The sequence below is a fragment of the Bos indicus genome, chromosome 1 (genome assembly GCF_029378745.1).
Source record: "Bos indicus isolate NIAB-ARS_2022 breed Sahiwal x Tharparkar chromosome 1, NIAB-ARS_B.indTharparkar_mat_pri_1.0, whole genome shotgun sequence".
Classification (NCBI taxonomy): domain Eukaryota; kingdom Metazoa; phylum Chordata; class Mammalia; order Artiodactyla; family Bovidae; genus Bos; species Bos indicus.
This window is the reverse complement of record NC_091760.1, coordinates 153,791,922-153,806,850: the sequence shown is the minus strand read 5'-3', so window position 1 is coordinate 153,806,850 and position 14,929 is coordinate 153,791,922. Positions and strand designations below refer to the sequence as shown.

General features: G+C 45.9%; 1 protein-coding gene across 3 annotated transcripts in view; it reads left to right on the top strand.

Annotated features, from left to right (window-relative positions):
- The window catches only part of RFTN1 (raftlin, lipid raft linker 1), a 226,578-nt gene that overhangs the window by 74,436 nt on the left and 137,213 nt on the right, over window positions 1-14,929 (top strand). For all 3 annotated transcript variants that reach the window (XM_070797183.1, XM_070797186.1, XM_070797181.1), the window contains exon 3: window positions 14,724-14,910. In XM_070797183.1, the coding sequence (XP_070653284.1) occupies window positions 14,724-14,910 (187 nt within the window). The remainder of the gene's footprint in view (window positions 1-14,723; window positions 14,911-14,929) is intronic.

Genomic DNA, 14,929 nt, shown 5'->3' with positions numbered 1-14,929 from the left:
TTTTACCATGTTTCTTCTTTGTTCTATGACTTGTTCTATCTCCGTTACCCATTATTCTACTTAATCTCATTCTCAGGCTTTTCCGCTCTTCCACTGAAATGCGTGAGAAGGCAGCTGGGAAGGATTTTATATGCGTGTGTAGACCCAGGCAGCATCAGGGACCCCCTTTTTCAGTAGTGGGAACCAAAATGCCTCCTAAAATCAGTCTCCTGAGGCATCATTGACCGCCCCCAGCCCATGTCTTACATGGCAAAAAATGAACCAGAGATTGCTGAGGACAATTTTGCATGCAAATTGGTGAGTGGAGCCCATGTGTACGATTTTCTATTTCCATGCACCAATTTGGGAGTTTGCACATGAACGCGGTAATTGTTCATGCAAAGCTGAAAATGCAGGTGTGAAGCCTTTTTTAGAGCTCGAGAGCTGTCTGGTCCTATCCTCATTTGAGTGCTGTTGAATCTTTTGTGATGTCATACACATAATTTTATTTATTAAATGCATTCACAATATGTGGAACTTTCGGTAAGTCTTGCAAATGGCTCATTGACTGTGTCACTGAATACGTGTCTCCACTACAGCAGGGAGAGGGGGCCCACTGGTCTGCATCGCTGGTGTGTCTGGGAACCATGCCTTTGAAACCACGAGTGGGCTTCCTTTGAGGGTAGACGTGGTACTAAGCCTGCAGAGAATGGGATTTATTCTGTTATAAACTCTTCTTTTTTTCATGATTGAAGTACTGACATCCTATTTTTTTCAAATTTTGGTAATGTGAATGTGAACTTGCTCGTTCGTGTCTGACTCTTTGCGACCCCATGGACTGTAGCCCGCCTGGCTCCTCAGTCCATGGGATTCTCCAGGCAAGAATACTGGAGTGGGTTGCCGTTTCCTTCTCCAGGGGATCTTCCCGACCCCTGGATTGAACCCAAGTCTCCCACGTTGCAGGCAGACACTTCACCATCTGAGCCCCCAGGGAAGTTTGGGTAACGCACACACATAACATAAAATTTAGGCCTTTCTTGTATTTTTCAGCGTGCAGTACAGCGGCCTTAAGTACATTCGAATTGTTGGGCAACTGTCACCACCATCCATCTTCCTCCACTGAAATCCTATATCTATTAAACACCAGTTCCCCATCTTCCCTTCCCCAAACCCTGGAAAGCATCATTTACTTCCTGTCTCTATGAATCCGACTATTCCAGGAATGACTCTACAACTTTATTTGTGGAGTGACTGAATTTTAGACATTTCTGTACGGAGAGTCTGTTGTTCTGGCACCATTTGTAGGAAAGTTCACCATTAGTGTATTGATTTTTTTTTATTTTTTGCCCTGTGGCATGTGGGATCTTAGTTCCCCAACCAGGGATCAGACGCACGTCCCCTGTACTGGAAGTGTGAAGCCTTAACCACTGGACCACCAGGGAGGTCCCTAACTGTCATAAACTCTTAAAACTGGTCTGTGTGCATGGTGAATTTTTATGCTTTTTGACAGTTTCCATAGTGTATTATTTTATATTATTATATTCTGAAATGTAAGGGGAAAAAAAACTCCTAAGTAAAGACTTTATTGACATATTAATGTAAAACCCTGTTATAGAGTGGAGGCCCATTATGGTAATGACTCAGGATAAAAAGAAATAGTAATACGCTCTTCTGTCCCATGTAAATGCCAAACTGAAGTGCACTTACGCCCTCGGGGTGCTGTGGGTTTTGGGAAATTTCTTTCCCCCCCATTTTATACTGCTTGTGGTTAAGATGCTTAGTCTTGGGGCCGTCTTCCGGCCACGTCTGCAAAGTGAAATTCTTGCTTTCTTCCTTTGCTTCTGTTGTCGCCTCAACCTTTGATTCTTTTCCAGTGGCGGATTTTCATGTTTGGGAATTCCTGTGAGTCAGAGCAGCTGGTTTTTCCTCCTTGCTGCTCTTGTATCTCCTGCTCCTGCCGGAGGGGGCAGAGGAAGCGGGGCTGGGGGGATGGAGGCGCGGTCCTCTCTGCTTGGGTGGCTGAGGGCAGGGTTGAGGGGCAGCCGCAGCTGGCACCGTTGGTTAGGAGAAGGTTTCCTGGAGAGGCCTGGCGGCGATGGTTATGCAGCAGTGTTAGTGCGCTTAGAACTGTTGAAATGTACGCTGAGATACGGTTACAGTGGTAAGTTTTTATGTATACTTTACCGTGATGGAGAAAATAATCAACTCCCTCTGGGTCTTACCCTGGGTGATGGTTTCCGAGGACTCATCACGGGTTCTGTCATCGAGCTTGTGGTGGTTCAGTCCATCAGCCGTGTCCGACTCTTTGGGATCCCGTGAGCTGCAGCACGCCAGGTCTCCCGGAGTTTGCTCAAACTCATGTCCTCTTGGTATCATCTTGGCTAATTTACTTGGAGCCCAGACTGTGCGGCACCTCCGAGTTTACCCCCCCGAGTGGCTGCAGGTGGCCGTTTGCATTGGCCTTCCTTTGGCAGAAAAAGTTCTAGTGTGGTCATGACGTGGGTGGTGGCCGTATGGGTCAATGGAGGAATTCTTCATTTAGCGATGATTGTTAATGAGCCTTCTCCAGGCACTCGGGGTTGGCCAGCTTGTTGGCGAACAAACCCAGCCTGGAATCTTGCCTGGCAGAACTTATTTATTGGGAAGGACAGAAAAAGATTAAATGAATAATTTGTATAATTAAAAGCAGTGATAAATGTTAAGCAAATGATTAATAAGTAATTATAAATGCAGTACCATCCAGCTCATATGTGAGCTTCATATGTAAGTTTACATTTTCCAGTAGCCACATGTAAAACAGGTAGAGACAGGTGAGATGCACTATAATACATTTTATTTAATCCTCATATATTCCAAATATTGTCATTTCAGTGTGTTAGCAATATAAAAAAAAACTTCTTAGCCTAGGTATCTTGCATTCTTATTTCCATGCTAAGTCATTGAAATCTCAAGTACACTTTACACGTGTGGCACACTCAACTCAGACCACCCACATTTTCAGCCTTGAAGCTTTTATGTGCTGATTAGTTTTATACCAGGTCTTGAGACTTTTATCGTAGAAATCCATATAGGGTCTCATTTACATTCTAAATAGTTTCATTTCCATATTGTTTGTACATATTCATTAGAGGCTGGTCTTTGATGCAATCAGTTTATTGTAGTCTCAGAATCAAAAGAGAACTTCCAGGAGTGTCAGCTAGAGAGCTATCACGCTCAATTAGGAAAAAGGGCATAAAATACTGATAATCAGGTTCCCTTCTGACTCACGCTAAGCTGTTTTTGGGTCTGGTGTGAATGAGTTTGGTTAAAAGTTTGAAGACTTGGTAATCCTTCGTGTCTTCTCTATAAAGAGTACATTTAAGCGTGTGAAATATTTTATTAATACTCTGGGTTCAGTTTCTAGCTGGTTGCTTTTAATATTTGAGTACCCCACTGTGAAATCTGAGCTTCACAGTGCCTGGTATTGTTTTGTTTTTAATTATTTATTTTATGTTAGAGTGTAGGCGATTAACGGTGTTTAGGTGGACAGCAAAGGGACTCAGCCATACATATCCATGTATCCATTCTCCCGCAAACTCCCCTCCCACCCAGGCTGCTCCGCGGTCTGTGGGATCCCGGACCAGGGGTCGAGCCCATGTCTCCTGCACGGGGGATTCATAGCCACTGTGGACTGGTGACCCCCATCTCAGGACTCATTTGATGAGCATGGGTTGTTTCGTCAGTTATTGCTGGCTGACCTGTAGAGTCCTAGGTTCGTGGAAGCTTGAGGAAGTGCTTTTAGTCCTACTGAGATTCCCCTCTTGAGTTTATCTGTGTTGTAGTTAAGGTGTTAAGAATTGTGTTTTATGAAAGCAGGTTGCTGATTGCCTGGGGGCAGGGGAGAGAGGAATGCTGAATGAGCGCTTAACGGCTTTGCAGTTGCCTCATTTCAGAACTAGAGACAGGTGAGGGTCGTATAACATTGTCAGTTCAGTTCAGTTCAGTCGCTCAGTCGTGTCCAACTCTCTGCGACCCCATGAATCGCAGCACGCCAGGCCTCCCTGTCCGTCACCAACTCCCGGAGTTCACCCAAACTCACGTCCATCGAGTCCGTGATGCCATCCAGCCATCTCATCCTCTGCCATCCCCTTCTCCTCCTGCCCCCAGTCCGTCCCAGCATCAAGAGTCTTTTCCAGTGAGTCAACTCTTCGCATGAGGTGGCCAGAGTACTGGAGTTTCAGCTTCAGCATAATTCCTTCCAAAGAACATTGTAAATGTTTTTAAATGCCCCTGACTGACTCACTTTAAATGATTGACTTTATGTTAAGTGAATTTCAGTCCAATTAACAGAATATAAAAGAATACATAGTGTTTTAATGGTGTGGTCTCTTGAGTCTGGATGTGTGTGTGTTTCTTTCTGTTTTGTTTTGTTTCAGAAACATGAATTTGTTGATAAAAAGTTGACAAAAATTTGAATTTGAAGACCCTAAGATGGAAGTTTTATGCCCCAGATTTAGAAATGATACCAAAGACATGGGCTGCAAACCTTATTTTAAAGCTCAAATTCCTTTTTTTCACTTATACAGTGAAAAACCCCACATCGAGCAATGATTGACTTTTGTGTTTTGCTGAATTGGATCTACGGCAAAGCCAGGCAGATTGAGGTTATAGAAATGGTGGCCTTCAAGGGACTTAGAGGGAAAAAAAGGATTTGGTTGAACAGTATCGTTATCAGCTTCACCTGAGCGGGCGTGACCCCCGGGAGATGGTGTCTGTCTCTCGTGTTGGGCTCCTGGTATTGACAGATCCGTTAGTGGATATAATTAGAAAAGCAGGGTCGGACTTTGAGTAATCGGGCTAAAGCAGAAACGATTGCTGGGCACGAACATGGGGGCTGTTGCAGCTGGGCGTGGCTGGCCTGCTGCAGGGACGTGGGTGAGATGTGAGGTCACTGGTCGTCGTGCATGCGTTTTCTTTCTGGTGTGGAAGCTGGTGTGTGTGTGTGCACTAAGTTGCTTCAGTCATGTCCGACTCTGCGACCCATGGACTGTAGCCTGCCAGGCTCCTCTGTCCATGGGATTCTCCAGGCCAGAACACTGGAGTGGGTGGCCGTCCTCCTCCAGGGGATCTTTCCTTCCCCATAAGGAAATTTGAAGCAGCAGCAACATCACTTTGGCTCCTCTGCAGAAGTCTGAAAGGCCTCATTTCCAGGGAGTCAACGGGGCTGCAGAATGTTTTTGTTAAACAAACATAGTCATAGCAAAAGCAATCTACTTTATCCCAGGAGTGTTAAGAAATATGTGGTTTTGTGGATTACGCTTTTCCCCCTGTTTCATTCCTTTCTTTAAAAAAAAAAAATAAAACCTCCAGGAATAATGGTTTATTTATTCATACGGAATTATTTTCTAAACACTGAAGAGCAAAACACTTATTTCAAAAGACCTTTGGACTCTCATGTTACCCGAAATACCTTTCCAGCAGTGCTTTCTGCGTGTTGATTTTTTTTAAAAAGCCTGTTATTGGTAATTGAATGAGGACAAAGCAAAGATTTCCAAGGGATTTGAAATGTAGTTAGTGGTCCTAACCTCTTTGTTCATATCTCCATCAGTATAGAAAAGGGAGGAACTGGGGATTAACATATACACACTACTACATATAAAATAGCTTACCAACAAGGACCTCCTATATAGCACAGGGAAGTATACTCAATACTTTGTAATAACCTATAAGAGAAAAGTGAAGTCGCTCAGTCGTGTCCGACTCTTTGCGACCCCATGGACTGTAGCCTGCCAGGCTCCTCCATCCATGGGATTTTCCAGGCAAGAGTACTTGAATGTAAGAGGAAAGAATATGAAAAAGAATGTGTGTGTGTGTGTGTGTGTGTGTGTATGTGTGTGTGTGTGTGTGTGTGTGTGTATGTGTGTGTGTGTGTGTGTGTGTGTGTATGTGTGTGTGTGTGTGTGTGTGTGTGTGTGTGTGTGTGTATCGGCATTGCCTTGCTGTACAGCCAACACTAACACGACATTGTAGATCAGCTAACTCTGATCTTCAAAAGTGTGACATACACACACGATGGACTATTATGCAGCCTTCAAAAAGAAAGCAGTCCTGATACATGCTGCAGCATGGGTGAACTTTGACGAAACTGTGCTAAACAAGATAAGTCAATCACAAAAGGACAAGTGTCATATGATTTCACTGTACTAGGCACCTGCAATAGTCAGGTAAGCAAGAGACAGGAAGCAAGCAGAGGCCTGCTTCCAGTGCCTGTGGGTGTAACCTTGCAGACGTGGATGCGTCGCGATGACGGGAGAGGGCACCGAGGAAGCACGTCAGCGCCCGACTGGCGGTCACCCCTCGGCAGTGTCACTGTCTGGGATGAGAAGGAGGCGGGGGGCGTCTGTTCTCCCACACTTATGGAATGCCCCAGCCAGACTCTGCAGCCCACCGGGTGAGTCGTGTCTTGACTGTGTGACCCCATGGCCTGTAGCTCACCAGGCTCCTCTATCCATGGGATTCTCCAGGCAGGAATACTGGAGTGGGCAGCCATCTCCCTCTCCAGGAGATCTTCCCAACCCAGGGATTGAACCTGGGTCTCCTGCATTGTAGGAGCCACCAGGGAGCCCATGTGGGGTTGAAATGAAGTGGGACTGACTTGCCAAAGCTGAGGATTAGGGGAGTTTCTACGAGGGTCAAGAACTGTGAGTTTTGGGGGTAAGAATTAGAAGTTCTGGCACTACTGGGCCCCCCGAGCCCCTCAGTAATAATCTGACTGGGAGGAGAGGGTGCCGCTCTCCTGGTGAGGTGGGGCTTCCACCTCCTTGTCCGTCCCTGGCTCTCTGTCTTGCTTACCCTATCCATTGGACCCTGGGGCCTCAGATCCTGGCCTTGCGGTCTGTCCCAGGCCCAGTACAGGTCACGGGATGAGACCTAGCCTCTGCTCGGGCTGGAGAACTGGGGCTTTGCACGGCGGCGGGACAAGTACCCACTTGGGATGGAGGCGGCTCCCAGAGCATGGGACCCCGGCTTGCATTCCGAGCACTGTTGGTGAAGTCTGTGAGACAGGACAGTTGAGAAAGTGGAGAGGAAAGTGTGACCTTCGAGTGGGTGCCGAGCCCTAGCCTGGAGAGTCACGCTGGCCAAGACAGTCCAATCGGGCTCTCTGCTTCAGCAGTGTGGTTTTTGAATAAGTGCGTCTGTGTATGTTGGGCTGTGCTGAGTCTCCGTGGCTGTGCGTGGGCCTCCTCCAGGGGTGGCGAGCAGGGCTCCTCTGGAGTTGTGATGCGTGGCTTCTGGTTGCGTGACTCGGTGTGTTGCAGAGCCGGCTCTGGGGTGCTTGGGTTTCAGTGGTCGCAGCTCCCAGGCTGGAGGGCGCAGGCTCGGTAGTTGGGGCATGCGGGCCTAGTTGCTCCGAGGCGTGGGGGATCTTCCCAGAGCAGGGATGGAACCCGTGTCCCCTGCATGGGCCCGTGGACCCTTAGCCAGCAGCCAGTGGGGAAGCCCTTCAGCGGGGAGTCTCGCCCGGCCACACCAGCGACAGGTTCTTTCCCCCGCCTTTCCGTCTCTCCACCAGCCTGCCTGCCATGTGATTGTTGCTTCTTTTGACTCTGGTTGGGAGGACCCTTTCAGTTCACGCTGGAAATATTTATTCTATTCTCCGATGTCCCTTTCTAGTTAGAAACTTATACCTTAGTCTCCAGATCGAAATATTAACATCGTCGCATTTGAAAGTTGGATGCTCCTTTGGAATGGCCTGTCAGGGGTCTTCGCTTTCAAAAGAAGGGACCCAAGAGACAGGGTGGGAATTACATGAATCACCCAAGGTTATGTAATTTGTAAACAAAATCAGGCAAATATTACAAAACAAAAATAGTGGAGAGGTTATTCTGATGGGAGGGGTGGGGAAAATAGACCAAGAGGCCACTTTTGGTATGTTCCAAACACATAAGTCATTCTTTCGTTTGTTTTCCCAGTAATAATATTGGGGAATTGGTCACTTTACAAGAACAGGGCTTTTTTTTTTTTTTTAAGGTTAAGGTTCAAAAAGAAACATGGAATTAAGGCCTTTAATCATATTTACAATAGGGGCCTTTTTTTTTTAACTGCCATAAGATGGTTGAGATTCATTTTTATTTGTTTTTTTAACCATGAAGATCAACTTACTTTGACAGCACACATACCAAAAATTAAAGCCATAAAATCCCTTGAGTTTTGACAGGAAATGCATCTTTAGATTTGGAGATAAAAATTTTAAAGATGTTATGTTTTATTCAGGAAGCATTTAGCCGTAACGTGGTTGATTGACTAATATTTTTAGTGCCCTGACTGGCGGGGTGGAGGTGAAGGGGTGCGGGGGGTTGGGGAGGTTCAGGGCTGATCCGTCCTCAGCGTCTGCAGCCAGCCGGGCCCCGGCTCTCGGTCCTCAGCGTCTGAGGCCAGCCGGGCCCCAGCTCTCGGTCCTCAGCGTCTGCGGCCAGCCAGGCCCAGGCCCCAGCTCTCGGTCCTCAGCGTCTGCGGCCAGCCGGGCCCCGGCTCTCGGTCCTCAGCGTCTGCGGCCAGCCGGGCCCCGGCTCTCGGTCCTCAGCGTCTGCGGCCAGCCGGGCCCAGGCCCCAGCTCTCGGTCCTCAGCGTCTGCGGCCAGCCGGGCCCCGGCTCTCGGTCCACCACTCCCCGCGCCACCAGGCTTGGCCATTTGGAGCCTCATCGATTACACATGCGTCATCCCGTGTGATTCCTACATCAACTCTGTGATGGAAGTAATCTCCATTTTATGTGCAGAAACTGACCATTCACATGTCTGGGGTTGAGGCCAGTCAGGAGCGTAGCTGATCCTAGAATCCCAAGGCTTCTAAATGCATTGACTAAAAAAAAAAATGCATTGACTGCTTTTATTTTATTGTTTTAATTATAGGATGATGTGTAAGAGGAAACGCATACAAATGATCAAAATTTTGGTACAGGCTTATTTTATCATTGCAGAAAGAGTCTAAGATACTTGAAACATTTATCAAATACCAACCTGTAGAGACTTACTTGAAAGTCTCATCTTTGATGACTCACAGATGCTCTTTATGTACAGTTTCATCAAAGAGGAGGGTGGTCTCCATGCTGTATGGTATTTTTAGGTTTGATGGATATTATAAAATTACCCTCCAGAAAGGTGGCTCAGAAGGTAAAGAATCTGCCTGCAATGTAGGAGACCCTGGTTCGATTCCTGGGTTGGGAAGATCCCTTTGGAGGAGGGAATGGCAACCCACTCCAGTGTTCTTGCCTGGAGGATCCCATGGACGGAGGAGCCTGGCGGGCTACTGTGCATGGGGTCACAGAGAGTCCAACATGACTTCTTCCAAGGTGCTGCCCTCCAGGAAGGCTTACTCCTGCCAAAAGTCCATTCAGGTTTTTAAAATGAAACGCCCAGTGTCTGTGCCACACACACACTTCAGTTGCTTCGTCATCTGACAGTGGGGGAAACCCGCCCCTGGTTCCCTTTACACAGGCCCACTCCCGTTGTTTGCAGGGCCCCAGACAAGAGTGCAAGAGATGCTGGACTGGGCTGGCACTCGGGTGAGGCAAGCGAGGCAACATGTTTTAAAAAGAGGAGATCCGGAGCAGTACCGTGTCGAGCTGTACTGGAGCTTGAGGCAAAAGGAAAATCGATAACACTGATCCTATCTTTATTAACATTTCTGATAGTGCATTCATTGTGGGCTTCGGGTATTCATTTTCACTTTTAGCATATTGCATTCAACATTGATTTGTCCTGGTTGCTGCGTTTTGGTGCCCCTTGAATTTTGCACCTGCAGCAGTGTCTCCTCACCTGCTCTCTGCTAGTTTCTATGCTGCCCTGTGCCTGGGGTGCCCGGGGATTGGGGAGGGGGTCTGTGCAGGGCCCACGGTGGGCCTGGGGCTTCCAGGGCAGGGACCGCCAGGGTCTCGGCTGTGCGGGGTTGGAGCGTGGGTCAAGGTGGGTGTGTGCCCTTAGATCCAAAGGTCCCCTGCCCAGTGGAGGAACACCAAAGGAAACTATCTAGAAAATTACTCCTGTTGTTCAGTAACTGAGTCGTGTCTGACTCTTTGCAACCCCATGGACTGCAGCACACCAGGCTCCTCTGTCCTGCACTATCTCCTGGAGTTTGCTCAAATTCACGTCCGCTGAGTCGGTGATGCCTTCCAACCATCTCATCCTCTGCTGCCCCCTTCTCCTTTTGCCTTCAGTCTTTCCCAGCGTCAGTGTCTTTTCCAGTGAGTCAACTCTTCGCATCAGGTGGGCAAAGTATTGGACTTAGGCTTTAATCTCCTGGAGGGGTTGTGAATACACGGGAAAAAAAGTGAAAGTGTTAGTCACTCAGTGAGCCCAGCTCTTTGCAACCCCTGAGTCACTGAGTTAGGGACTCAGTCGTATCCAACTCTTTGCAACCCCATGGACTGTAGCCCACCAGGATCCTGTGTCCATGAATTTTCCAAGCAAAAATACTGGAGTGGGTAGCCATCCCCTTCTCCAGGAGATCTTCCCAACCCAGGGATGGAAGCCAGGCCTCCTGCATTGCAGGAGGATTCCTCACCGTCTGAGCCACCAGGGAAGATGTATATGGCTCCAGTTCTGATGCAGTAGGTCTGGGGTGGTGCCCGAGAGTCTCCGTTTGTAGTGACTCTGCTGCTGCCCAGAGGGGCAGGCGTAGAGGAACCCTGCTCCGAAGCCAGGGTCCAGGGCAGCAGCACCCCTGGCCTGCTGGGTTTCTGTGCCTGGGAGTACGCTCTTTCCAGACTTACCTTCAAGTTTTGTTTTGTTCTGTTTTTTTAATAAATCTAACACCTTATTTAGAACTACTCTTAAAGGGAAACATTGCATGCTTTCCAGCTTTCTCCATCAGCCTTATCTTTGTCAGTGTTATCATGGCAATTTCTCCAGGATGCTGGTCATTTGCTTTAGAATAAAACACTGCTATAGATTTTCTTTTCGTATAAATTTTGTGTGTGATGTGTGGAATGAGAGTTATAGTGTCTGACTTTAAGTACATTCTTAAGTACCCTTAGATTGCATCTTTAGCTTGTTTTTAAAGTAACACATTATTTTTTTAAATACATAAAATTTTTAAATAATATTTTTATTTATAAAGAAGAAAATTAAAATGTCTCCTAAGCTCCACCCAAACGATTACTGTTGACGGTAATAGTGTTGAAAGTACATAATAAAGTAAAATCTACCTTTCCACCCTCCGCTCCCTTCTCCAGTCTCTCCAATATCGATGTTTTTGTGATTTCTTCCAGAAAAGAGAATTTCACTCATGTCTCTCTCTTCTTCCATTTTCTTTATATGTTAGTATCCTGTGATGAGTACTGCTAGACCCCCTGACTCTTAACTTAGTCGTGGGTCTCGGACACGTTTTCATTAGTGTGTAATCCTCTTAACGGTTCATAGGATTCATCACTGGGCTGTCCCAGTGTTGAGCTTGCCCTACAGTGAGGAGCCCTTCGCCTCTTGGTGTTGGCAGTAATCCCGTGGTGAGCACCTTTGCCCATGTATCCTGAGACACATCTGTGTGTCCAGTGTAGGCATAATACCCAGTGGTGAGGCTGTTGGATGCAGGGTGAATGCACTTTTAAGACTGAAGGCAAACACCACACGACCCTCCGCAGAGGTTCTCCCCTGTCAGCCACGACGAGCGAGACTGTTGCCCCAACGTTCTTGCCCACGATGAGTATCATAGAAGTAAAAGGAGAAAAGAATCTATTCAAATAGCAATAAAATATAAAATAACTAGGAAGAGACTTCATAAGTGTGCAGTAGCTATGTGAAAAAAATTATAATATGCATCTGAGGGACCCCAAAAAGTCTTGAATAAATGAAAGTCATGCCATGTTCTTGGGTGGAAACTTGTGGCATGATTAAAATATCCATCCTCGAGGTGTTGACATTCTTAAGTTTCTCTAAAGTATTGTTTGGCTTCAATTTCCAATTCCTATGGATTAAAAAGAAAATCAGATAGTCTGAGGGGAGAGTGATAAGTTAGGAATTTGAGATTAATATATCAAACTACTATCAACGGGGACCTACTGTGCAGTACAGGGAACCATATTCAGGATCTTGTAATAACCTATAATGAAACAGAATTTGAAAAAGAATAGCTATATTGAGATATGTATAACCGAATCACTTTTCTGTACACCTGAAACTAACACAATATTGTAAATTAACTATATTTCAATTAAAAATGAGTAAAAAGAAGAAAATCCATTCTCAGCTATAATGTGAACATGATCTGATAAAAATAGCAACAAGATTTTTTTGAGGGGTAATTTAATGAACTTATTTTAAAGACCACTTGGAAAAACAAATAAACAGAAAGATTCAGAAGATAGGAAGATTCAGAAAATAGCATGACCAGATTTTAAAACATAATATAAACATTTTAAAACCTGTATAATATTTATATGCATAACATGAGTTTTGCCATGAAGAATTTTTTTTTAATGAAGTTGAATCTGTCAATCTTGCCTTCAGTAGCTTCTAAGTTTAGATCATAGAACAAACCCGTGTTATAAAACAATTCTCTGCTGAATTCCTGTAGCAATATTTCATTTTTTACACGTGAATCTTGGTTCCATTGGGAATTTATGAAATATGAATTCAACACTTCCCATCCACCCCCAGTTTATCCACTTTTTCTCACGGATTTGAGATGTGGTCTTTATCATGTATTATATTCCTAAGTATATTTAAGTTTATACCTATGATCCGTTAGATTAGATCGGTAGATCCATAGATCTAATACGGGTTTGTTCTATGATTTAGACTTAGAAGTTACTGAAGGCAAGATTGACAAATTCAACTTCATTTAAAAAACATTTTTCATGGCAAAACTCATGTTATGCAAAGTCAAAAGACAAACGAATTGAGAGGTATTTGTATTATCACAAATAAGAACTGGATTTCCTAATATATTAAGAATTACAAACCAACAGATCAATAACCCAGTTGACAACTAGGCAAAAATTATGAATTAACAGAAAAGACAACATAAATAGCATTTAAACGTGAAATGTTTAGTATGAAAAAAGTACAAATTACATAACAAGAGAACTATGAATTACCACCTCCTAGGAATCATCTTTTCACTGTGACAGTAGCCAGGGCGTGGGGAAAAGAAATGGGCCTCCCAGGTGGCACCAGTGGTCAGGGATCCACCTGCCGAAGCAGGAGACACAGGAGACGAGGGTCTGCTCCCTGGGTGGGGAAGATCCCCTGGAGGAGGGCGTGGCAACCCACTCCAGTGGTCTTGCCTGGAGAATCCCATGGATAGAGGAGCCTGGTGGGTTACAGCCCTTGGGGTCACAAAGAGTCAGACACGACTGAGTGACTGAGCACAGTTGATAAAAATGGATATAAAATTGGGTTATAAACATTATTCTACCATTTGTGTAAAAAAATGAGAAATGTAAACTTATTTACTTGTGTACAAATTTAGCAATTGTTAACATGTGTACAAAGAAATGGATAGTATTGATTGCCTATAGGGAAAAAGACTAAGACATGGGGGATGGGGCAGGAATGTACACTTTTCACTCGAATCTGTTAACTTGTGAATGTTGTCTGCCCTTCTCCAAAAGATTTTAAAATCATTCAGTAGGCGAAAAACATTTATTTATTGTGATATACAGAACTCTAATTGAGTTAATTTGAATGTCCTTTCAAATAGTGATTACCTTTTTATGCTTTTTAGACAGTTACCTGTTCATCTATTTTGCCCATTTTTCTTTTCTTTCTTTTTTTTTATTGTTTGTTTTGCAAACTAAGGAAATAACCCCTTTGTCCTAAGTGGCTTATCAGTGTTGGTCCAGTTTGTCTTGGACTTTGTTTTGCTGCTGCTTTTTGCTGCACAGCAGTTTAGATTTGTGTGCAGCTGTCATCGTCTCCTGATCCTCCTCCTCCTTCTTTTCCTTCCCTCTTATCTTTTGAGGGGGTGGAAGTGATTTTTCCAGTGTGATCTCTGGGAAGTTTGGCCCTAGATTCAGTTCAGTTCAGTTCAGTTCAGTTCAGCCTCTCAGTCGTGTCTGACTCTTTGCGACCCCGTGGACTGCAGCATGCCAGGCCTCCCTGTCCATCACCAAGTCCATCCTGGAGTTTACTCACACTCATGTCCGTTGAGTCGGTGATGCCATCCAGCCATCTCATCCTCTGTCGTCCCCTTCTCCTCCTGCCCTCAATCTTTCCCAGTAAGTCAGCTCTTCGCATCAGGTGGCCAAAGTATTGGAGTATCAGCTTCAGCATCAGTCCTTCCAATGAATATTCAGGACTGATCTCCTTTAGGATGGACTGGTTGGATTTCCTTGCAGTCCAAGGGACTCTCAAGAGTCTTCTCCAACACCACAGTTCAAAAGCGTCAATTCTTCGGCGCTCAGCTTTCTTTGTAGTCCAACTCTCACGTCCATATGTGACTACTGGAAAAACCATAGCTTTGACTAGATGGACCTTTGTTGGCAAAGAAATGTCTCTGCTTTTTATTATGCTGTCTAGGTTGGTCATAGCTTTTCCTCCAAGAAGTAAGGCTCTAGATTGAGACCATCTGGTCGTCAGTGCCTATGGATGTTGGAAATTAACCAGTTGTTTGTAGGTTTCCCTGAAGACAGTAGTTGAGAAGGGGACAGGCTCTTGAGTGGGAGGTGACCTGGAGGTTTTCTGCTGCGCCGAGTGGCGCGGGTCGTGGGCAGGGCGTGGTGGCCGGGTCGGTGGGTCTCTGATGCGCCTCCCCTTCTCTCTCTCCCAGCTGAGCTCCCGCGGGCCTCAGCCGTGAGGCTGGCCTCCCTCCGCGACCTGCCTGCCCAGCTGCTGGAGCTGTACCAGCAGGGCTTCTCACTGGCGGCCCTGCACCCCTTCGTGCAGCCGACCCCCGAGCGGGAGAAGACGCCCCTTGAGCACATCTTCAGGGCCATCTTGATCAAGAAGAACGACAGGTAAGGCCCCTGAGGGCGG